Below are 26,376 nucleotides of genomic sequence, written 5' to 3' on the forward strand. Positions count from 1 at the left end.
AACTTGGTAGATCAAATATTGAGCAGATACTGTACTGCAAAGTCCAAAAAGGTAACAAGGGACAAACTTTTAAGTGTGGAGACAGTTGATGTAGAAAACTTAAAATCACTTTACAAGCAATACAGAACAAGTTCATCCATAAATTTAGAAGGAATAAAAATTAAAAAGAACTCTGCAGTGAATACGTAAGGAACTAAAAAAAGTTATTTTAAACAAAGGTAACACTTTAGGTGCTGCAAAAATGCTTCTATTACTCCTTTACTATTATGTACAGTAACAAGACACTTCTGAGTCTTCATAACACTTACAAAGCATCATTAAAGTGTTTATTCATCTCTGCAATGTGACAGACTAACAAAACTTCACTTTGGAGAGGTCTGACATAGCTTCACCGAGACACATCCATCCATCCATCCATCCATCACCCAACCCGCTATAACCTAACTACATGGTCACGGGGGTCTGCCAATCCCAGCCAACACAGGGCGCAAGGCAGGAAACAAACCCCGGGCAGGGTGCCAGCCCGGAGCACCCGGAGGAAACCCATGCAGACACGGGGAGAACATGCAAACTCCACCCAGGGAGGACCCGGGACTGAGACACATTTCTCTTGATATTACATATTTAGTACAAGACCTGTGAATCCTTCCTACAGAATTAACAAGTTATTTTACCATCATATCAATTTGTCACATTGCACAGAGATTAATAACCTGTCTACTGATGTTTTGTAAGCATTATGATGGTGAAAGGAAGCCTTTGTTAATGTCTTCTTACATAAGAGTAAATGGCTAATAGATGCATTTTTGCAGTACCTAAACTAAAGTGTTAATCGAATAAAATAATAAGTAAATAAGACAAAGAACACCGGGGGTAACTGAAGGGCTTAAGAGCACAAGAGATCAATAGTTAAAATGATATTAAGGCCTTTAGAAGTACTGTGGACAAAGCCAAATATGACCCAATGAGTTCCTTTCAGCATCTTAACAGTAAAAGAATAGCCAAGGAAGAAGTAAAGTGTATTAGCAAAGATAAGGGTAAATGAAAATATGTAGACTGTGAAATAGCAAATTCTCTATTATTGGATCCATTATTTCTGAGGTTTTCATGTGTGAAGAAGCTGATAACACTCCATCATTACAGGTAATATAAAGGAAGCACTTAGTAATCTGGAGATTGTAGAAATACAAGTTTTGTTTGGATTAAAAAGGGTGAGACAAAACAAAAAGATGAAAGAAGGTAACACTTATTCTAGAGTTCTTACTGAGTTTCCTGAGTAAATATTTAAACCAACACATTTTTCAAAAAATCATTAAATGAGTGCAACAATTCAGTTAAAAACAGAGACCGACCTCTAATTAAGAGACAGTTTACACACATGTTTAAGAAAGGAAGAGGACCACTGATGGACTCCACTCATATTGTACTAGCATACAGAAAGGATTCAAAAACTGGTCAATCTCATTGATAATAATCAGTGATAAATCATTAGTCATCTAATTTTGCTATTGATTAATTGCCTTGTTACATATAACATACATCCCTTCATTGGCCAAGAGCACCTAACATTAACCACAATTTGAGGTATGGCAGAAACCGAGAATGTAAATACAGTGGAGAGTCAAATACCAAAGAGCTCAAGTGTCATTTCAGCTTCACATCTGATAAAAAAGCTGTGCCTTTCAAGATACATAAAAATGAGCTCATTTGAAACAGAAGAACAACCACAATATGGAGGCACCTGAAAAGAAATCATATCGGAGTAACGATGATGTTTCTCTCACTCACACTTCACTCCAGCAGCATTCTCAATGTCAATTTCTTTTGCATCTTCTGGCAGCTGAAGATCCTTTTTTTTGACAGTGCAGAATCCCAGTCATCATCAACATGTAAAATGACTTCAGCAGAGTATTTCCTTTGATGACAGCAACTGATGCTGATGCTATCAGGAAAAAGGACGCTTTAAGTGCCGGAGACTCAGCTCATCTTGTGGTCTTTGCTGACATCTAGCGGATAAAATCAAACAATACACTCTAGGCAGGTTGTGCTGATGCTTAACAATGGTTGCAGCCTTTCAAACCGATGTCAACTTTGTTGTCAACTGTCTTCAAAGTGCTAAGATGGTCCTTACACTTAGTTCCAAGATATATTGATTTGCACTTTTTTGGTTGAATGCAATTTTACAGTATGCTTGTAACTACTATTATGAAGGGGAGCTTGTGCAAGGAATAAAACCTTTTTTTATTTGTCAGTATAATATTTGCACTTTTACACAAACACAGTATTCTTTATGGTTTACATAAATCAGTTAATTGAGGTAGCAATCTGCCACGTAATCAATTAGCAAAATAATTATACACATACAACACTCTACGGATTCAGAAAGTACTCACACCACTTCACTTTTTTTGCATTTTTCTATGTTGAAGCAATGTGCTAAAATCATTTAAACATTTTTTTCCACACATCAAGCAACACTCAATACCCCAGAATGGAAAAGTGAAAACAGAAGTTTACATTTTTTTGCAAACCTATTAAAAGTAAAACACTGAAATATCCCATTGACACCAGTATTCAGACTCTTTACTCAGTACTTAGTTTAAGCCCCGTTGGCAGCCATTCCAGCCTGGAGTCTTCTTAGATACACACACCTGGAAGCAGGGATTTTCTGCCATTCTTCTCTTTAGATCCCCCCAAGATCAGTCAGGTTGTATGGAGATAGTCAGTGGGCAGCTATTTTCAGGTCTCTCCAGAGATGTTCAATTGAGTTTATGTCCGTGCTCTGGCTGGGTCACTCAAGGACATTCCCAAAGTTGACCATAAGCCACTCCTGTGCTGTGTTGTCTTTGCTTTGTCCTAATGGTCCCTGCCCTGTTTTAAAGGTAAATCTCTGGCCCAGTCTGAGGTCCAGAGTGCTGTGAAGCAAGTTTTCATTAAGAATATCTCTGGACTTTGCTCCATTCAGCTTCAGCCTCAACCCTGATGAGTCTCCCAGTTCCTACTACTAAAAAACAACCCCACAGTATGATGCTGCCATCACCATACTTCATCGTTAGAAAGGTATTGCACTGGTGATGAGCAGTGACCAGTTTCCTCCAGGCATGATCCAAACCTAGGTTTCAAGAGACCAGAGAATCTTGTTTCGCAGCCTGATAGTCCTTCGGGTGCTTTTTTGCAAACTCCAAGCAGGTTTTCATGTGTCTTTTACTAAGAATAGGCTTCTGTCTGCCCACTCTTCCAAAAAACCCAGATTACTAAAGCATTGCAGTGTGGATTGTCCTTCTAGAAGTTTCTCCCATCTCCACACAGGATCTCTGGAGCTCAACTAGAGTGAACATTGGAATCTCGGTCACCTCACTTACCATGGCCCTTCTCCCCCAAATGCTCAGTTTGGCTGAATGGCCAGAGTTGTGGTTGTTCCAAACTTCTTCCATTTAAGAATTATGAAGGCCATGATTGACAAAATTGTGCTTTTGGGAACGCTACACATTTTTGTAGGCTTCCCCAGATCTGTGCCTTGACACAATCTTGTCCCTAATCTCTGCAGGCAATTCCTTCAGCCTCGGTTTTTGTTCAGATACACACTGTCAAAAGTGGGAACTTCAATAGACAGGTGTGTGCCTTTCCTAATCATGTCCAGTCAATTGAACTGACCACAAGTGGACTCCAAACAGGGTGTAGAAACATCTCAATGATGATAAATAGATTGGGATGCATTTCAAGTGTCATAGCAAAGGGTCTGAATACTTACTTGTGTCAGTGTCACATTTCAGTTTTTTTATTTAAAATAAACTTGAAAAAAATTCCAAAATGCTAAAATATCTCTCTATTATAAAAAAAATCTTGAGAGGGAGACAAGACGTGATCTTCTCGGAAGACACTTTGACGTCATGCAAGACAAGGCAGTGAGACAAAAGGACAGCTGCTGTACAGGCTTTAAAATGATTGACGTGCAGTGCGACAAGCAGAACACGCAGCTCGCCAGCAGCAGCAAGTCATCAGATAATTCGACCGCATCTCCTTAGCGTGCGTTCAGTACCCCCCCCCCCCCCCCCCAACAATACGAGCAGCGTTATACATCCCGCAAGAAAGACATTTGACCACAGCCGGGGCTGGAAATAAAGGACAAACAGTAGATGACAAAGTAGAATGTAAAGAATTGGCGCAGTACACATACACAGCAGGTTAGAGATAATGGAAGTATGAAAATTCCAATGTCTCAAAAAAAGGATAGGAAAGATTGCATTAGCGCAAACGGAATTTATTACTTGGTGAAATAACAGAACAGCAAAAAGAGATCGAATATATTGTTCGGATTTAAACTTTAAATCAGAGACTTGTAGGTTGTCAAATTCGTGTTGCCATCGAGAATTAACAAGATTCCAAAAACGTTGTTGCGGTATGAATTCCTATGAGACAGAGACTTTAACATGAGATCTTTCAAGTCACGCCCCACTTACAACTATTTTCAAACAACAACATGGTAATCTAACCTCAGTCGTGTGATTGCTTTTGTCAGACACACTTCCTGCGCTCTCAGCTCTTATAAATTTTATCAGGACAATAATTTTATATGTTCTAGATGACATGTCAACGACAAAGTGAAGAAGAAAGAGCATGGACAAACATTCAAGAAAGACATTTTATTTTTTAGAGAGAAAGAAACGATATTCACTCACTGGCAGTTAAACATTGTGTTGTCACGATGTAAGTCCAAACACGGAATCAAAATTCAATGTGATCTTGAAGAAAAGTTAATTCCAAATATTGTTTTTACAAAAGTTTTAAAGTAAAAGTGAAAATAATGCATATGTAACAATTCCCATGAAAATAACAGTCTCTTTAAATTATATATCCGGTAAATCAAACCCAGGTGCGGAGCCCCTAGTTCTAAAAATTCTAAAGATTTGTTTTGTTGGCTGGCTTTAGTCTCTTTCTTTTGGGTGGGGATGAAATTTGGTTTTGTTAAGTTTGATTTGATTATATGGATTGCTATTTGCTTTCAATTAAAATTAATAAAAAAACTTCTAAAATCATGTTTTTGAGTTGACATTCTGGAGTATTGAGTGTTGCTTGATGTGGGAAAAATACAATTTAAACAGTCTAAGCATAAGGCTGCAAAATAACACAATGTGTAAAATTGAAGATGTTTATGAATTCTGAATATAACTGTATCTATCTATCTATATATATATAATATATTGTCACACATGTGCGATTGGGAGGCAGCTACAGGACCTAAAATAATAGTAGTACCATGCCAGACCAGGGGGTGGCGAGTTGCACTAACTCTCTCTTTCCATCCTCTGCAGACTATCTCCGGGAAATCCCAGTAGGTGCTGGTGCTATTGATGATGTCACTTCTGGTTCCGGCGCTATAGATGACATCACTTCCGGTCCCAATAACATCACTTCCGGTTCTGGGCCAGATAACATCACTTGCTGTCATGGCCTTTAAAGCCCCATCTTATTAAACCAAAATCAGTTCTGTTTTGGACTTCAACCTGAACACAACTCATAACAAATTAACCTTTTGCAGCCAGGGCACAATATATGTGTGGCTGCCCCTAAACTTTTTTGATGTACCTGTGTCTTTCTTATCACTATACATATATATATAAATATAAATATAAATATAAATATATATATATATATATATATATATATATATATATATATATATATATATTCATAGCATTCGTAGTCTGAATCACAATTTGATTGTCTGGGTGGTTACCTACCAGGTAACGCTTGTGGTTGGTCAGCAAGTCAGCTAACATCCGCCACGGTGCCCTCTTTCAGTTGCGAGAAGCAGATCATAGAATGGTTGAAATAATTTACTGTCAAATAATGCAAAGAGTACGCGACACGTGTTTCACCCTAATTCTGGGCTCATCAGGCGTACACACTCACTGCACTCCCTCTCGGGAATCGAACCTCGGACGTCAGTAACTGAAACAGCTGTGTAGGAGGCTTAAAACTGGGTGAGGAACAGCCAAACTCTGCTACCAAGGTGAGATTGTAGAAGACAGTTTCATGTCATGGCAAGATTGAGCACAGCAACAAGACACAAGGTAGTTATACTGCATCAGCAAGGTCTCTCCCATACAAAGATTTCAAAGCAGACTGGGGTTTCAAGATGTGCTGTTCAAGCTCTTTTGAAAAAGCACAAAGAAATGGGCAACGTTGAGGATCGTAGATGAAGTGGTCGGCCAAGGAAACTTAGTGCAGCAGATGAAAGACACATCAAGCTTATTACCCTTCGAAATCGGAAGATGTCCAGCAGTGCCATCAGCTCAGAACTGGCAGAAACCAGCGGGACCTAGGTACACCCATCTACTGTCCGGAGAAGTCTGGCCAGAAGTGGTCTTCATGGGAGAGTTGCAGCCAAAAAGCTATACCTCCGACATGGAAACAAGGCCAAGCGACTCAAGTATGCATGAAAACATAGGAACTGGGGTGGAGAAAAATGGCAGCAAGTGCTCTGGACTGATGAGTCAAAATTTGAAATATTTGGCTGTAGCAGAAGGCAGTTTGTTCGTCGAAGGGCTGGAGAGCGATACAATAATGAGTGTCTGCAGGCAACAGTGAAGCATGGTGGAGATTCCTTGAACGTTTGGGGCTGCATTTCTGCAAATGGAGTTGAAGATTTAGTCAGGATTAATTTTGTTCTTAATGGTAAGAAATACAGGCAGATACTTATCCATCATGCAATACCACCAGGGAGGTGTATGATTGGCCCCAAATTTATTCGGCAGCCGGACAACGACCCCAAACATACAGCCAAAGTCATTAAGAACTATCTTCAGCGTAAAGAAGAACAACAAGTCCTGGAAGTGATGGTATGGCCCCCACAGAGCCCTGATCTCAACATCATCGAGTGTGTCTTGGATTACATGAAGAGACAGAAGGATGTGAGGAAGCCTACCTCCACAGAAGATCTGTGGTTAGTTCTCCAAGATGTTTGGAACAACCTACCAGCCGAGTTCCTTCTAAAACTGTGTGCAAGTGTACCTAGAAGAATTGATGCTGTTTTGAAGGCAAAGGGTGGGCACACCAAATATTGATTTGATTTAGATTTCTCTTTTGTTCATTCACTGCATTTTGTTGATTGATGAAAATAAATGATTAACACTTCCATTTTTGAAAGCATTCTTTGTTTGCAGCATTTTTTCACACCTGCCTAAAACTTTTGCACAGTACTGTATATATATATATATATATATATATATATATATATATATATATATATATATATATATATATATATACTGTATACAGTGCATCCAGAAAGTATTCACAGCGCATCACTTTTTCCACATTTTGTTATGTTATAGCCTTATTCCAAAATGGATTAAATTCATTTTTTTCCTCAGAATTCTACACACAACACCCCATAATGACAATGTGAAAAAAGTTTACTTGAGGTTTTTGCAAATTTATTAAAAATAAAAAAATTGAGAAATCACATGTACATAAGTATTCACAGCCTTTGCTCAATACTTTGTCGATGCACCTTTGTCAGCAATTACAGCCTCAAGTCGTTTTGAATATGATGCCACAAGCTTGGCACACCTATCCTTGGCCAGTTTCGCCCATTCCTCTTTGCAGCACCTCTCAAGCTCCATCAGGTTGGATGGGAAGCGTCGGTGCACAGCCATTTTAAGATCTCTCCAGAGATGTTCAATCGGATTCAAGTCTGGGCTCTGGCTGGGCCACTCAAGGACATTCACAGATATCTTGATATATCTTGATACCTTTGATATCTTGGCTGTGTGCTTAGGGTCATTGTGCTGCTGAAAGATGAACCGTCGCCCCAGTCTGAGGTCAAGAGCGCTCTGGAGCAGGTTTTCATCCAAGATGTCTCTGTACATTGCTGCAGTCATCTTTCCCTTTATCCTGACTAGTCTCCCAGTTCCTGCCGCTGAAAAACATCCCCACAGCATGATGCTGCCACCACCATGCTTCAATGTAGGGATGGTGCCAGGTTTCCTCCAAACGTGACGCCTGGCATTCACACCAAAGAGTTCAATCTTTGTCTCATCAGACCAGAGAATTTTCCTTCTCATGGTCTGAGAGTGCTTCAGGTGCCTTTTGGCAAACTCCAGGCGGGCTGCCATGTGCCTTTTACTAAGGAGTGGCTTCTGTCTGGCCACTTTACCATACTGGCCTGATTGGTGGATTGCTGCAGAGATGGCTGTCCTTCTGGAAGGTTCTCCTCTCTCCAAAGAGGACCTCTGACAGAGTGACCATCGGGTTCTTGATCACCTCCCTGACTAAGGCCCTTCTCCCCCGATCGCTCAGTTTAGATGGTCGGCCAGCTCTAGGAAGAGTCCTGGTGGTTTCGAACTTCTTCCACTTACAGATGATGGAGGCCACTGTGCTCATTGGGACCTTCAAAGCAGCAGAAATTTTTCTGTAACCTTCCCCAGATATGTGCCTCGAGACAATCCTGTCTTGGAGGTCTACAGACAATTCCTTTGACTTCATGCTTGGTTTGTGCTCTGACATGAACTGTCAACTGTGGGACCTTATATAGACAGGTGTGTGCCTTTCCAAATCATGTCCAGTCAACTGAATTTACCACAGGTGGACTCCAATTAAGCTGCAGAAACATCTCAAGGATGATCAGGGGAAACAGGATGTACCTGAGCTCAATTTTGAGCTTCATGGCAAAGGCTGTGAATACTTATGTACATGTGCTTTCTCAATTTTTTTATTTTTAATAAATTTGCAAAAATCTCAAGTAAACTGTATTTCATGTTGTCATTATGGGGTGTTGTGTGTAGAATTCTGAGGAAAAAAATGAATTGAATCCATTTTGGAATAAGGCTGTAACATAACAAAAAGTCGAAAAAGTGATGCGCTGTGAATACTTTCCAGATGCACTGTATATATATATATATATATAACAACTTGATCCTTATAAAGGATGCACAGGAACCAAATGATTCCTTAGTATCTAAGAAATGGACTCAGTATAGGATGGTCTGGATAGACAATGGACATCTGTTTATCCATCTATAAATCTAAACCTGCTTTTTCAGAGACATTCATAAGGAGCTGGGGCCTTTAGCACAGATTTTTCACAACTTCTCAGCTGCTCCTCAATGAGTTACTGGAAGCAAAAGCAGTATGCTCAAACATTTGGGCTCACACAAAAAACTGTTTAAATGTATAATTCTTCATCCACAATCACCCATACTGTTTATTTTTAGGTTTTTATAGCACAGCCCTTAATGTATATGTGTAATGTGTATATATATATATATATATATATATATATATATATATATATATATATATATATATATACACATACATGGAAATGAAGGTCTGTAATACGGTTTGCATATTTGTAGCTGAAAAGCCACAAAGGAAGAAAATGAATCATGTATCTTAAAATAGTTTTTTATTTCAAAGCTTTTGACTCCTGCCAGGATTCATCATCAGAAGAAAATGATTAGACTTACAGGAATCCAAGGCAATATATAGCAAATAAGGAGGAGAGGGTAGGTGGAATTGGGGGGATGGGGGATTGATGAGGTGGGGTTCAGAGGGTGTTGGTCATAATGTCTTATTTATTATTTTCATGATCTTCTTTTCAAGCCTGCATATGCTGGGATCATGTCCAAATGTCTGTTACTGCCATTTTCATTGGATAGTCATGATTCAGCCAGTTCCCCTGCCACTTTTATTATTAGCCTTGAATTTTACTGAGTCCCATTTAAATGTGTGTCCAGTCAAACGTGTATGTGTGTAAATCAGAGACCATGGGTTCTTTCTTCTGACCACATTGCATGTGGCAAGTGTTTTGATGACTGCCCCACGTATACCGTCGGACATGAACCACATGGTATGCTGTAAATCGCGTTCCGTGTCCCTGCTGCCGAATCTTTGCTTTTAGTATTGAAAAGGACTGTGCAACCGTGTTTGTAGGCTTGTGCACTACTTTGATGCCTGATCTGGACAGGATACATGCTGTCATGCTGTACCTTTCGATACCCCGTGATGATAAGGAAGTGTATGCCAAGTAGGATGGAGTCGATTGTTTGCTGGGGTCTCTGCTGTCTCCTATGTAAGCATTGTCAGATGAATGTCTTTGGGTAACCGTTTGATGTGAATAGTTGGAAAAAATAGCACCTTTCATTCTTTTTAGTCTCCTTCTTTTTAGTCTCTCCTTCACAATGAGTGTGAATTCCTCTGAACAGTGTTTTAACACAGCTCCGTTTATGCAATGGTGGGTGATTGCTAGCAAAGTGTAATATTTTGTCTGCATAACATTCTTTATGATAAACACCTGTAATTAGGGTGGCGTTGTCACCTCTTTCAATGGATATGTCCTGGAAATTGATGCTTCAGTTTATTTCTTTTTCCATAGTAAACTGGATCATTGTGTTGATGTGGTTGTGGAAATCATTCAGCTGCTCACTTTTTAATATGATGAATGTGCTGTCAACATAGTGAATCCAAAGTTTCAGTGTGTACTGAGTCAGAGCCACACTTTCAAATCGCTGCATTACCAGTTCAGCTAAGAGTCCTGATAATGGAGATCCCATCGGTGCGCCTTCTTTTTCTCTGTAGTATTTCCCTTTAAAGCAAAAGTGAGTTTTCTGGCAAAGTGAAACTAGATGCATTACATTGTTTGTGGCCAGCTTTGTTCGTGTCATTATGGTGAGATCGTTGTTTAATTTGTTTGTAGAGTTTCGGTGGCCAGAGGAATTGGAATCAGCGACACAATATCAAATGACACCATGCTCTCATTCTCAGCGATGGATACATTTCTCAGATGCTGCAATGCCATCTCTGCGCTATTAACAGAATATTCAGAATCACATGTTAAATGTTTCAGCATTTGAAAAAGTCTCTTTTAGATAAGTTATAAGACCACCTTATATATATATATATATATATATATATATATATATATATATATATATATATATATATATATATATATACACACACACAGTGCATCCGTAAAGTATTCACAGCGCATCACTTTTTTCACATTTTGTTATGTTACAGCTTTATTCCAAAATGGATTAAATTCATTTTTTCCTCAGAATTCTACACACAACACCCCATAATGACAACATGAAAAAAGTTTACTTGAGGTTTTTGCAAATTTATTAAAAATAAAAAAATTTAGAGATCACATGTACATAAGTATTCACAGCCTTTGCTCAATACTTTGTCGATGCACCTTTGTCAGCAATTACAGCCTCAAGTCTTGTTGAATATGATGCCACAAGCTTGGCACACCTATCCTTGGCCAGTTTTGCCCATTCCTCTTTGCAGCACCTCTCAAGCTCCATCAGGTTGGATGGGAAGCGTCGGTGCACAGCCATTTTAAGATCTCTCCAGAGATGTTCAATCGGATTCAAGTCCTGGCTCTGGCTGGGCCACTCAAGGACATTCACAGATATCTTGATATATCTTGATACCTTTGATATCTTGGCTGTGTGCTTAGGGTCGTTGTCCTGCTGAAAGATGAACCGTCGCCCCAGTCTGAGGTCAAGAGCGCTCTGGAGCAGGTTTTCATCCAGGATGTCTCTGTACATTGCTGCAGTCATCTTTCCCTTTATCCTGACTAGTCTCCCAGTCCCTGCCGTGAAAAACATCCCCACAGCATGATGCTGCCACTACCATGCTTCACTGTAGGGATGGTATTGGCCTGGTGATGAGCGGTGCCTGGTTTCCTCCAAACGTGACGCCTGGCATTCACACCAAAGAGTTCAATCTTTGTCTCATCAGACCAGAGAATTTTCTTTCTCATGGTCTGAGAGTTCTTCAGGTGTCTTTTGGCAAACTCCAGGCGGGCTGCCATGTGCCTTTTACTAAGGAGTTGCTTCCGTCTGGCCACTCTACCATACAGGGCTGATTGGTGGATTGCTGCAGAGATGGTTGTCCTTCTGGAAGGTTTTCCTCACTCCACAGAAGACCTCTGGAGCCCTGACAGACTGACCATCGGGTTCTTGGTCACCTCCCTGAGTAAGGCCCTTCTCCCCCGATTGCTCAGTTTAGATGGCCGGCCAGCTCTAGGAAGAGTCCTGGTGTTTTCGAACTTCTTCCACGTACGGATGATGGAGGTCACTGTGCTCATTGGGACCTTCAAAGCAGCAGAAATTTTTCTGTAACCTTCCTCAGATATGTGCCTCGAGACAATCCTGTCTTGGAGGTCTACAGACAATTCCTTTGACTTCATGCTTGGTTTGTGCTCTGACATGAACTGTCAACTGTGGGACCTTATATAGACAGGTGTGTGCCTTTCCAAATCATGTCCAACCAACTAAATTTACCACAGGTGGACTCCAATTAAACTGCAGAAACATCTTAAGGATGATCAGGGGAAACAGGATGCACCTGAGCTCAATTTTGAGCTTCATGGCAAAGGCTGTGAATACTTATTATGTACATGTGCTTTCTCAATTTTTTTATTTTTAATAAATTTGCAAAAATCTCAAGTAAACTTTTTTCACGTTGTCATTATGGGGTGTTGTGTGTAGAATTCTGAGGAAAAAAATGAATTTAATCCATTTTGGAATAAGGCTGTAACAAAACAAAAGTTGGAAAAAGTGATGCGCTGTGAATACTTTCCGGATGCACTGTATATATATATATATATATATATATATACACATACATATACAGTATGTATAATGGATATCATAGAGTCAAATATTCCCAAAGAATTGTGTTTAAAATTTAGTTTTTTAGGTAATCTGGGCTCTAACTTGAATGCAAGTGAAGCACCTTAAAGGATAAGTTCAGTATTTATTAATTCAAATTTATTTCTTCATATAAATGTAATACTTACAGTTGCCATGTGAAATCATGCTCTAAAGTTAAGCATTTTTTTATAAACTTAAAAATAATATCTTGCCTGCATTGTAGCTTTACAATGGAGGCTATGTGGCATGAGGGAAAAGCTTAGAAACTTTCCAAATACGTCAATTTCTCAAGCCAGGACAGTTTTCAAGTATTGATCCACAACAACATTGTAAAGTAGTTTACACTAGTGCTGTGCAATGAAATGATTTAGATTTTTTGATGGAAAAAAACTTGATGATAGCAATGATAAATGTAGGCTATAAAAATTGATAAAACTTGTTTTTCCCATATTAACTTTTCAAAGACAATGTGTTGTGACAACGATGCCTGTGGCCTATTAAAAAGCATGCAGGCTGGCCAAATCACCAGCACAACAGCAATGCACTTTGCAATTTTGCCCATCCCCACGAAGAAGCCATGTTGTAAACATTAGAAACATGATAGGGTGTTTTGGAGGTATGTTGTGCAGCTGTGAAGCTGAGAAGAAAAATGTGTTAACTGCTCAGGAAGAGATAATAACAAAGAAAGGGCACGTATCATCAAAAGTATGGAAATGGTTTTTCTACATCAAATAATTTCCAGCAGAAATAAAGCCAACATATAAGGTATGCAGCTGACAGGTCCCAGCAAAGATTAATAAAACAAACCTATTCTGCCACCTTAAAAAATACTATCCAGTCCACAGCTCTGTCAGTACAACAGAAGCTGAGGGAAGAGCACCAGCACCAGCCTAAAAACAGAAGATGACACTGGGCAGCTTCTTCAAGAAACCCCATTCTGTGGCAGCAGCTGGGCTCATAGACCAACAATCTATTGAAGATGAACTGAAAACTACATCCAAGCTCCACTGTGAAGCCAATCTTCTGGAATGGTGGAAGATTCAGGAAACTCTATTTCCTAAATTAAGCATCCTAGCTAAGTGCTACTTTGATTATTCTTGCTTACAATGAGCTCTTTTCAAAACTTGTTAACTATGCTTTACATTCTGCTAAATTATTTGTGATCCTACTGCATTATCATTTATAGGGCCTGGTTGTAAACATACTTTCACATAAACCTAAAAAACAAAACTTAAATGAAACGTACCACTAGAGAATGTGGGTACTTCATATTATTTTACAAGTTTAGAGAAATTACCATAACCAAAATTGTTATCCATATTGCTGTTATATGCACTATCATCCAGAATAATATAAATAAATGTTCCTGTTTAATGATGGAACAAAGATCAAAAATCAAAAATTCTATAAGCATTTACCAGTGTAAGTCTTCTGTGTTTTTTGGATATTCTTTGATTTTTCGGCTTCACTGACAACTTGTGCTTAGCAGCAGCATTATCCAGGCGTGAAACAGAAAATGGAACTGCATCCAGGTTAATGGATTCAATTGTGCCACCAAGGGATAATGCTCTTTTCGGCATTGGAGATCTGAGGAGAGCCCCCTGCAAAAGAAAATAATATAATACTATCAAAGCAATGATAAACGACTAATGTACGTATTGTATGTGAATACTGTCCAATTCACTGTATGCTGGCAAAGGTTGAAAAGTATGAAAACAAACTGAGGACTGCTGTTTCTATTTGCTGAAATAATCTCATAGAATTTATGAGGGCTGCTAGGTCCACTGCTGATCTCTGGAGAAGGGCCTGCTTGCAGAATTCCACTGACGTCACTCAGGGGCACGAGAAATGAGGTGTGAAGTGGAGAGTCTTGGCACAAGGGAATACTAGAAATGTGCCATTTATTGTGTCCCCAGAACTAAAGCATAGTTTTAGTGACTAAAAATGTGTGCTTGTAAGGGCAGGCAGTTTAGCGAAAATCTGCTTAAAATTAGTAACATTGTGAGATTTAAACCAGATAATAATACTCTTGTGTTAAGATAAGCTATTATTAAAATATGATTAAGATATTATTAAGATAATAATACTCTTGTGTTAATAATACTCTTGTGTTAAGTATTTAAACAATACCAGCCACGGTACCTGTCACAGGCAGGTAACAGAATAAAAATAATTGCCTACTCTTGCCCTACATCAACCTTCACCACCTTTCCTTTCCATCAGCGTGTGTGTGAACGTTTCTTCTCAAGCATGTTCCCATAAAGCCTGCTTCTCAGACTCTGTCATTATTTTCAAGGTGCCTTTCTCGCCTACTCTCCAGTTTTATACTTCTTGTCTTTGAAGGCGACTCTCTCAGCATGCCTCTTAGGCCGTTTCTCCTCCTCATCTCTCCAACACTCACACTTCCTCTTTTGATTGCATCACCAAAGCCACACTGACCAATCAGATTGCTCTGAGGGACTAGCTACAGACTTCTAATAGTGGACCCCCCTGTGGTAGCTCTACCCATAGGACTCACATTTATTTGCTTAGCATGCATATTTTTCTTTTCAAAGCGACTTACAACAGATGTCAACATAAACAAGTGTTACGGGACAAGGTTATAAAATTGATCATCACAAATGAAGTACTAAGACGCTTTAGAGACGTGTCTCTTAACCAATTTGTTGAGTGTTGCCATTGTTTATAATAGCAGTGGCATTTTCACCTGCTGCTCTGATGATTGTGTTCAAATCACCAAAGGTCATCCCCCCATCCCCACTATGACGAACGTGAAGACACCAAAAAGGTTGTGAAACTCCTTGAAGGTAGCAATCAAATGGCTTTACAATGTCATTTTTTTAATTTACTCATCTATAGCACTCTTCACATTAAACAAACTCTTTGCACTTACACATTTTTACAACTACACTTACAATTATGATATCAATAATAAAACACTACTGTCAGTGTGTGTGTGTGTCCAATCCCTCCGAGCAGTCTGATTGTTCACTTTGTCTCTGATGATGCAATCAAAAGAGGAAGTGCCAGGCAAGAGATGTTGAGACACACAAGGCAGAGTAAAGGTCTAGGAGGCACACTGAGAAGTCTTCTTCAAAGATGGGTTGTGTTCACAGCTGGTAACACGGGCCTATCTACCATTGGTGGTAGTCAAAAAGCAGACAGATAGAGGGAACACGGGGCAAGAGATGTTTAGACACATAAGGATATCGAAGAATAGTGTACGAGAAATGCTGAAAACACAGTATGGCAAGAGATATGAAATATTTTAAAATTTATTCCATTGCCTGTCTTCATCAAGTAGTGTGGCTAGTAATTAGATTAAGCACAAAACCATACAACATTTAAAATGTTATCATATACATGAACATAAAAAAGTAAAACATAATTTCAAAACTATACAAGTGACTTTGACTGGTGGCTTATTTTTACACACAAGTCATTTGCAGATTTCTAAATGAGCAACTGGGTAGTGTGATGGATCCAGAGAAGACAGAATGTTGGAAAGACACTGGCCTCCAGGTTTCTCTTCTGAGGAATCCCACAGAGTACTAACAGATGCTTCAAATTGACCTATGATCTACAAATCTGTTATCTCAGAGCATCTAAACTACATTGCAATGGACTGATGCCCTTCCTACTGTTGCTTCCTGATTTGCGCCTGGTGTTTTCTGGATAGGCAAAAGACATTCAACCCTGAGCTGAATTAAGGAGTTTTGAGACTGTTATGTTGTTAATTTAAGTATGATCACTGTTGAGGAATGATTTAAGGCTCATTTCAGTGATCCCTTTTTTGTCCAGAAGATGGCAGTAATATGCTAAATATAGTATCTTAAACTGGAATTACACAATGTTATTGTTCAACAGGCACACACAAAAAACTAAAATTATCACTAAGTCTAAAACGTATTCCCAAGGGGACTCACTTTTAAAGGTAAAAAAAAAATCTGCATTTGTGAGAAGAATTTGTAATCACATTTTATTAAGTCAATAAGTAACTTTTCCTGCTTTTAAGAAACCTGTACTGGACTTGAAATATTTAGCAATATGTAGACTTTCTACACTTGGGCATAGGGGGTGTAAATGTCTCATCTCCTGCTCTCTGGAGAAGCTTCCTCACAATGAAATCATCGCTAATGTTACACGAGAAAAGCCATTTTCGCTAAGGGAAGTTCTTTCAGGAAAATTCCATGCTCACACCTTTTCTCTAGGAACAAATTAACTTTTGAATTTTATGTTCTGGTTTGAGACTGGAATTGGGGTGGGGACAGAGGGTAGGTCTTCATTTGGTAATGCAAGATTGGATGAATTACTTTATTTTCTTATATATGTTTGTGTAGCTAATGGCATATTTCACTTAAATGTAATAGTTTTGTAATATATTATTACCTTCTTATCTCCATTATTCCAGTTGTTTTCTTCATTTGAAGAGCTAGCCTTTAGATAATCTGTGGACTTGTAAAATTCAATGTAAGATGTTATAATTAATAAAACATGTAAAATTACATATTCATAAACACACTACAAAAACTATACCAATTTTAACATTTTTTTAAATAAATATATTTTTAAGTTTATCTATGACACTAATTAAGTTAGTTTATCTATCACTAATAAAATATGTTTTTTTATTTCCAAAAGAAAAGTAATAATATGTCTTGTGTCAGTATTACACCACACACATGTGAGTTGGAGAATGTGTCATGCCAACTGTCTGTAGTTGAAGGATCTCATTGCACTGAGGCTGTCAGATTACACGGCTATGAATCGTAGGTAATGGCAGATTCCACGGCTTCCTCACAACTTCTCAGCTCAGTTTTCAGTTTAGTACTGTGATGTTGACACATTTTGGCAGCATATCAACATAGATCATCTTTTCTTTCCCCATCCATTCTGTTGTGGTATGACAAACAGGAAAAGTCTAATACACAATTGTGTTTGCTCCATAGTTCCACAAGCCTCTCCTGTTTGTGTGGTCCAGAACACCCATTTCACTGTGTTTCTTGAGACTACAACTACTCTTTTCTGTTCTTCTTCTTTTTGCAGAGTTGATCTGCATGTAGGCATTGTATGCATTGTACTTTCTGGCTAAACACTCACCAGTTGCCAACTCTTTCACACACAGGATCCCAGCCCAACAAACTGTTACAAACTCAGCCGTTTGTTTTTATGTCTAGTTACAGGGGATGTTATACTACACAACTGGCAGTGACAGAAAATTACTGAAACAGCTGTGTAGTGTGACAAAGGGCATACATTGTCATCCACAAAATAATAAAACTTAATCTGCTGTATTTATTAAGCCTCTCCTTAATATAGTAAATTCTAGTATCCTCTATTGAAAAAGGCCGTGTGTGATTGGATATGACCCTCCTCTTTTGTATGAGGTCTCAGTGCTGAGTTGCTGGGCTTACTGTCTATGAAAGGGTGAGGAGCTCAGCCATAGGGATGGGCCTCAGAGTACAACTGTTTCTTCTCTGAATTGAGGTAGTCTGGAAATATAATTAGGATGTCCTCCCAGGTTTCTCAGATGAGGAGCACATCAGACACAGCTCAATGGAAAAACATCCAAGGGAAGACCCATGGCACACTGGATGAACTGTATGTGTCAAAGTGGGCTTTGGGCATTTGTGATTTCCTCAGAAGGAGCTGCAAAAGTTTGCTACAGATTAAGTGGCCTGGTCTTTTAAACATTGCATGTTGACACTTTGATTTTCAGCAGGAAATGTGAGATGAACGTGAAGACCACTATACTAATAAGCATAACTGTTATCGACCATCCATCCATCCATTATCCAACCCACTATATCCTAACTACAGGGTCATGGGGGGTCTGCTGGAGCCAATCCCAGCCAACACAGGGCGCAAACTCCACGTAGGGAGGACCTGGGAAGCGAACCCGGATCTCCTAACTATGAGGCAGCAGCGTTACCGTGCCGCCCTGTTATTGACCATTTACCTTTTTAATACCAAATTTCATTGTTTACAGTTCAGCTTTCTATACAATTACCCCCATAGACTGCTCACCAAGCTGAGGGATCTGGGACTGAACAGCCACGTATGTGCTTGTTTTATCAACTTTCTCACAGGGAGACCACAAGTAGTGAGAGTTGGTAGTTCAGCATCATCACACTCAATACAGGATCTCCAGAATGCTGTGTACTCAGCTCTCTGTTCTATGCCCTCTACATTCATGACTGCATGGCAACATACAGTCCGTTCGTGGCAACACACACACCGTCATCAAATTTGCTGATGACACAGTGGTGCTGGGCTTCATCTCCAACAACGATCCATGACAGCATCCATGAAGGGAGCGGAGAACCTGTCATCATGGCGTCAGAAGAACCAAGGAGCTGTTGGTGGACTTTGGCAGGAGACAGTCAACACCAATAGGATCACAGTGAAGAAGGTGAGCAGCTTCAAATATCAGGGTGCTCACATCACCAAGGATTTGGCATGGATTGAGCATATTCAAAAACAGTCCAAAAAGGCGAGGCAGTGTCTTTACCATCTGAGACAGTTGAGGAGGTTTCAGGTCTCTCCAGTGGTCCTAAGGACTTTTTACTCTGGTGCTGTAGAAAGTTTCTTTACTCAGAACATTACCTCCTGATTTGGGAAAAGCTGAGTACAGGACATTAAGGAACTATAGAGAGTGATCCGGGTGGCTGCACCAGATCTGGTCTACTATCTCTGCAGGATATTTATACCTGGAAATGAAAGACCAGAGCAGCTGGAATCATCAGACTCATCTCACTCCAGTAACTATCTGTTTGACCTGCTGAAATCAGGCCAATGCTTTATGAGTATTTTGGCCAGAACAGAGAGGCTCAGGAAAGGTTTCTATCCACAGGCCATAACACTTCTTAACTTGGACATGCCACTACAATTTTTTTCAACTCTTCTTATAACACAAACTGAACTCTACTCCACTGAATCTCAGCCCCGTCATGTCATTCAGGTCTAACCAGCAAATTAGCACACTGCACTTACAGTACATAGATATTCTATTCTATTCTATTTGCACACTATTTAGATCTTGTTTATAATTGTAATGCTTATTTGCATATATATTTTTTCTTTTATATTGTATCACCTTAGTACTACCCTTTAAATTTCTTTTTGATTCAACTAGGGGGCTTCACCCCCTGCTCGCTTCGCTTTCCCACCCCCCGCCTGCACTATGCGCCAACCACTTTGCGTCTCTGCTATTCACAGTGCAAAGAGGGTGGCTGAACACACCCCAAGGAGATGAGATTGCTTCTCCGACACCCCCTCTTAAATGGTGACACAATGGTCACCAGATAGTTTTTTTTTTTTACTTCCTCTTTGCTCGATCAGCTGCTGGCTTGCTGCTGCTGCCGTGCCGTGTGATCTGCATTTCGCGCTGCGCACTTCTGTCATATCACCTATGTCCATATATTCGATCTCTTTTCGCTTTTACCTTTTTATCAATATCACATTGAATTTTGATTTCATGCTTGGAATTGCATTGTGACAACGCAATGTATAACTGCCCGTGAGTGAATATCGTTTCTAACTCTCTACAAGAAATGTGTCTGACATAACCATGCAGGACTTTTCCAAATCTCTTTGCATAAGCTCTTGTCTCGTGGGGCTTCCGGCCCCAGGCGTGGTTACATTGCTTGGGACGAAGACTCGTCTCGCAGGACGTGAAAGTGTCTCTGAGACAATCACGTCTCGTCTCCTTCCAAGATTTTTTTTTATAATAGAGAGATTAATTTAATTGAATCAGTATGGTTACAGCACCCATTATATTTCTCTTCTGGGTAGTTTCACTTTTCCAGGGTCACTTCTACTTTTATTCAAGCAACAACAGACCACAATCTGGCAGAGTATATAAACACAAAAAGACCCCTGAGCTGGGACAAATTCCAAAGGGATCCATATCATGAGGCCCCATACATAGTGTGTACTGTACTGGACAGCTTCATTCTGCCATACCACCCATATACCAGCTGAATGCCCAGCTGGTCTAGCTTTAACAGGCATCTTTATCTTATATAATGTTTCCAGATCCATCCCAGGGCTTTCCTTGCTGAGAAGCATATCCAGATGAAAAAGTGCTTTCAAAGAAGGGCACACTACTGCCATCAAATGATGCATATGAATGTGAGTGATTTTCAGGTATTACGTTGCAAATCAAAGATCCAGACTCGCCACCAGAGCGGTCTGTATTGTTAACATCTGCCTGGAAAGATCTAAGGACTCGTGGAGTTTCTCCTACAACCTGGTACTCTCATTAGTATGAATCAGCAGAAACTAGGACCTGTCACACAGGGAAATGCCTTTTTCCCCTAACTCTAAAGTGGTTGTGTATTTTAACACTCTGCAACCATGCTTTTTATCTCCTGCAGGCAGGAGTGCTGCTATATTTTGGGAGTAGCCAAGATCTACTGACAACACAGTATTTAAGAAGAGCGCCTAACTAAACAATCTTAATCCTTTTCTGTCTACAATTTACATATGCAACAAAGACCAATAATTAAAATGAAGCTGTAAATTATTAATGTAGAACTATAAGTGGAAAAATATAGCAACATTATTTCCCTCAAGCATATAAGTACAAAACACACACACACAAAACTAACTATACACATATACCAATAGCACTACCTGTCATCTTGTACTGTTCACACTAGATGGAAGCACATTCTTGGAAAAAAGATTGGTAGTGTACTGTTGAAACTCTTGATGGTCAACTGACATATATTCCTAAAATAAGTGTGTTTACATGTGCTTTAATAACCAGTTTATTTATAGAAACCTGATTTCTAAAATGCTATATAAACCCTTATTCCGGTTAGAGAAATCAGGTTGTTGGCCTCTGAGGTACCTGATTATCCAAGGTAGTTTCCTCTGTAAATAACCAAATTATGTTTCCACATAAACCCATTTCAGTTACACTCTGTCAGTCTGTGCATTTCCACAGGATAAATTTCCAGAGGCAAATGTTCGGGCGATTGCATTTTTCCTTCTCCTGGCTGAAACAACCTATCTCAATATTTCAGAAATTGCTAATTTTGTGTTGATGCGCAGAATTTACAATGTTAAACTCTGTAACACAATCTCGAAAGCAGTAGGGTAACACTTTAAAAATAATGTGTGCTGCATTGTCCAAGTACTTCTTATAGTAATGAGTAACACTAATGCAATTGTGGACTATGGCCGGCAGCTTATCCCAGCCAATATGCCCAAGCCACCAGGTGGAGCCCTTCTTGCAGCGTGGAGATGCCCCGAATTCCAGCAGGGCATCATGGACCTTGGAGTTTTCCTTCACAGCCCTGCTGGATACCATGGGGTCCACCAGAGGACACTGCGGGGAGGCTCAAGGACGTGTATTATTCGTATAGCCCGGAAGTACTTCCGTCACGAGGACGGAAGAAATAAAGTACTTCCGGGCTGAAGAAAAGTTTTTACCTGACCCGGAAGTGCTGGATAATTACATGGACTGAGGGCTCAGAAGCACTTCCGGGTCATGGACTATAAAGGACTCTGGGTAATCCCAGACAGACGAGCTGAGTCGGGAGGAAGGGTGGCAACGCGTCTGGGAGTGGAGGATTGATTATTGTATTGAGAATTGATTATTTATGAGTATTGTGGAGTGGAGGGTGCTTGGTGCACATTATTATTATAAAATAAATAATACTTGGACTTTTATCTGGTGTCTGACGTGGTGTCTGAGGGTTCAAGGGGACGACAGCGCCCCCTATCTGTCACACAATATTTATCTTACTGATGCAGCACGGGGTGTAAAGCAAGAAGCATACTGGGTCCCTTACAGGGCTAAATTGTACAGTCAAGCAGAAAAGAGTGAGTGCGTACAATCCAGTAATAGAAGCATCAGTTTTACTAAACATATTTATAAAACACAAGAAAATTATCACACAGGCATCATGCTGGTTTTCTTATTCACGGTGGCTGATGATGACGTATAACTGTTTTTTGCACGGTTTAATGACATTGGAGCATTTTGACAAAGGTTTCTGCCTTAACTGGGTTATTTACCTTAACCTGATCATGCGTGTGCATGTGAACACACCGAATGTGTGGTTTTTATCTTCTACTGTATTAGTTCAGAGGTATGTCAGACAGACATGGATAAAGGAATTTCTGTCAATCGCAGGTCTTTGAGCAAAGGTAAATCAATTGTAGTCCAGTAGCTCCTGATGCAGAGCCCCTGGTGTAATCTATAAGAGTGGGAGGCAACACATAATCCTTTTGAATGCAGAAAACAGCATCACATCAACACAACCCAAGTTCGGTCCTTGCATAGCTTCAAAAAGCCATTTACTTGTGTATGTGGCAAACTTCTTACGTCATCCCCACCTCAACTCAGGTTATCATAATTCTTCATTTACTGGATAAATGTGACTATTTCAACCTTCCATACAGGTCCATTATAAGACTAATAAAATGTAACTACAATAAAAGGCATCTGTCTGTAAGGCCCCCATAACATTTCATGACTTTTCCAGCAATTGCCAATCATTCATTTAATATAAACAACCATAGCGAACTGAGGGCAGGTGAGGCGCACTCCCAAAATTTCCCATGTAGTTTGACAACCCTGGTGATTCAATTGGACCAGTGTGCAACTTGCCCTGATAAAATCAGATTTTGATTTGATTTAGATAGGCTTGATGATGTCTTAAGTCATGGAGGTTTGTTTGAAAGAGTTGACAATCAATAAGCGCTCAACACAGCTACAAGGAAATAAGAAAAATGGGTGTTTTAGACCACATGAATAGAAACAAATCTTGTCTGTGTGATGCTTCATGTTCTTCATACCAAGGCAGAACTAAAAAAGGAAAATAACAAGGCAAAGACTGCAGCTGCATGTGCAATACATGTAAAACAGGTGTGCAGGTCTCAGGCAACACTTTATTTTCTGGCAGAATGCATTGGGCTCACAAAATTTTGGAAATGTGAAGCTGTGCCGAGTCTTCACAAAGTTGTGTAATTTGTTAATCCCAATCATTTCTAGTTGTAATCTGACAATTTAAGTAAATTTCATTCTGTAATTGTAATGGCAATTGCCTAGTGTCCATGTAGAATTGTTGGTGCATGCCAGAGGGACTCATCAAAATATGGCAAGCATTTGTTTTTAAACAGCCTGTGTTAATTCAAGCTTTTAACCCCATGATCTTAATCTCAATATTATACAGTAAATGGAAATACAGAATGTAAAATCAGGTATTGTTCAAATCAATCATACCTTGGTTAAAGTGTCTGAAGGATTCACTTCCACATCAGCGACAACCTGAATGACACATCTTGGGTGTTCCTCATCCTCTGAGCTGTCACCAAATTCTTCAACTTTCCGTACAGCTGCGGAAACTGGTTTATGACCAAATTTGATATTATGGGCTATTTGTCTCTAAACAAATGAAAAAAGAAAAACAATTACTTAGCCATCAAGTTCCTTCATTTTAATCAAAAAGCTGCTCTCTCTCTGTAATAAAGGACTCAGTATTTTTATGATAATTTATATTATTTATATGATGATATTGTTTTCTGCCAGTTCACCTTTATATCAGAAACATCTCCAGTTCTAATATGTCACACTGAAGAGCTGGGTGTTGATGATTTTAATTTTTCTATGGCTATGCTTCTATCTAAGATATATTTAGTCTTGGAAAATTATCTTTACTTCATCAATTAACTATACTTTTTACTACCAGACAAAACTGGATATCTCTTTACAATAGTCTTCACATTCAGTTTTACTTTTTTTGTCCCAATCTCCGTTTATGCTTTTTGTCTACAGCCAATATTAGGCTTCACTGGAGCAAAATGGAGCAACTGATATGAAGATACGGATAATAACCGAATTGGGTAAATTGATTTATGTTTTTTACTAAAACAGTGAAATCATCTAATGTACTACATTCTACACTCCTTTGACACTGGGTGCCACACCTTTGCAAAACCAAGTAAAAACTTGTGTACGCATTGTAGGAGGCTGCCTTGAAAATGTGTGTGACTTTATGCAAACTTTAGTTTATCTACACCTCAAAGTGAGAGTAGAAATGGGTTTTTGTGCATATCCACTGTTTATACATGAGGCCCTTTGTAAGCACAAGAAATACATTTTTTTTTCTCATGTCCCTTTAGGGGCTCTGTAGGACATCCATTTCTTGACATGTACAGTCATGGCATGTTAAGTCAGCTTTGTAGAGTGTTGTCTGAGAGGGGCGTACAATTTGAGATTAAAAGGTAAAGAAAACATTATCAGGTGGAAAGTACGCCTCGTGTTTGAGCACATCCAAAGTGCTTCAACAAACAGAAGGATCAATTCAGTGGTGCAGTTTTGTAAAGAGCTCACAAAAAAACCCTAAAGTATTGAAGCCATTGATTAACAACCAATGAATGAGGATAGTCCTAAATCTTCAGTTCAAATGTGTTTCTCTTCTTTTATGCAAGACAAGTAATTGAACTTTTACTGGACATTCTGAGATTGTTTGCTCTTTTTCAAGCTGGGTCCCAATTGAAGCCCATTGTATCAGGAATGTTGTGATTTCTGTTCTATCAGCGATCTATCTACAAACATAGTGGGTGGAGGTGGTGGTCAGGGGTAAGTACCAGATACATGAATTATTATTTGTGCATCACTCAGCAGAGTCACAGCAATAAGGCAGCACTCTCAGCCCTTGCAATTTGAAGTATGACACATCTGTGTTAAATCCCACAGACCAAACATCAAGAGCATCGGCCATTGAAAGCTTCTAGGCCCAAACTTCCTACTAAAGCCAGAGCATAAGTGGCCAAAAAGAATTGATGAAGGGGACTTGCTTATTAATGATGATCCAGAAATCAAAGGCTGTGTAGTAAACATTGCCACAGCAAGTGTAAAAAAAAGAAAGCTGAAATCGTAAAAGAACTCATTGACTACTACTCAGATTGACAAAGTTTCAATAAAGCAGTGGTGTGGTTTCTTAGATTCAAAGAAGTGCTACTGTACTTGAAAGATGAAAGAAAGGCATTCCAGTTTATAATCACCCAATCTAAATACAACCCAGAAAGACAAAACACTGATCACAGGACATATGTAGGAATATAAATCAACAATGAAGTTAAAGCCACTTTTTGTTAGAAGACTTTGGTACTGTGTGTCTCTTTGGAGAATCCTTGGGTACCGCTGGTTTGACTTTGTTAGGCACATTATCTGCATTGTGAGGGAGCACTACGGCCATGTGGCGTGATTTCCCAAGGGTGATCTGGCTTGCAGGATCCTCATTGTTGAGGACCCAAGTGCTGGACCAGGTCAAGAGGACACCCATGTAACACCAGCTGTGGCAGATAGAGGGTCATTTCCAAAGGGTGGGCCTGGACTGTGTGTCTGCCTGGGGGGTTAGCAACCAGGATCCTGAGCTATTTTGTCATGTGGTGGATGCGGCAATCCCTGACCTGACTTGAATAAAGCTGAAACAGAGCTTATTCACCTCAGTCAATTGCAAGCTTATCCAGAAGAAATGAAAGCTTTACAGGAAAATCACCATGTAAAGAAAAATAGCCAAATCTACAAACTTGATCCAGTCCTGTAATGTGGAATCCTAAAGATGGGAGGCAGATGCAGCAAAGCTGCTATGCCAGAAGAGACTAAACACTCCGCAATTCTTCACAAGAATTCACAGGTTGCCACACTTAGTTTGCAGAACATCCATAAAGAAAATGGACA

The 26,376-nt window shown here is 39.5% G+C and overlaps 1 protein-coding gene across 5 annotated transcripts in view; it reads right to left on the minus strand.

Annotated features, from left to right (window-relative positions):
• cracd (capping protein inhibiting regulator of actin dynamics) overlaps positions 1–26,376 on the minus strand; it is a 325,587-nt gene that overhangs the window by 23,950 nt on the left and 275,261 nt on the right. For all 5 annotated transcript variants that reach the window (XM_051927802.1, XM_051927800.1, XM_051927801.1 and 2 more), the window contains 3 exons: positions 23,914–24,075; positions 17,064–17,129; positions 14,093–14,275 (listed from right to left, as the gene is read on the minus strand). In XM_051927802.1, the coding sequence (XP_051783762.1) occupies positions 14,093–14,275; positions 17,064–17,129; positions 23,914–24,075 (411 nt within the window). The remainder of the gene's footprint in view (positions 1–14,092; positions 14,276–17,063; positions 17,130–23,913; positions 24,076–26,376) is intronic.

The sequence above is a fragment of the Erpetoichthys calabaricus genome, chromosome 5, assembly GCF_900747795.2.
Source record: "Erpetoichthys calabaricus chromosome 5, fErpCal1.3, whole genome shotgun sequence".
Classification (NCBI taxonomy): domain Eukaryota; kingdom Metazoa; phylum Chordata; class Cladistia; order Polypteriformes; family Polypteridae; genus Erpetoichthys; species Erpetoichthys calabaricus.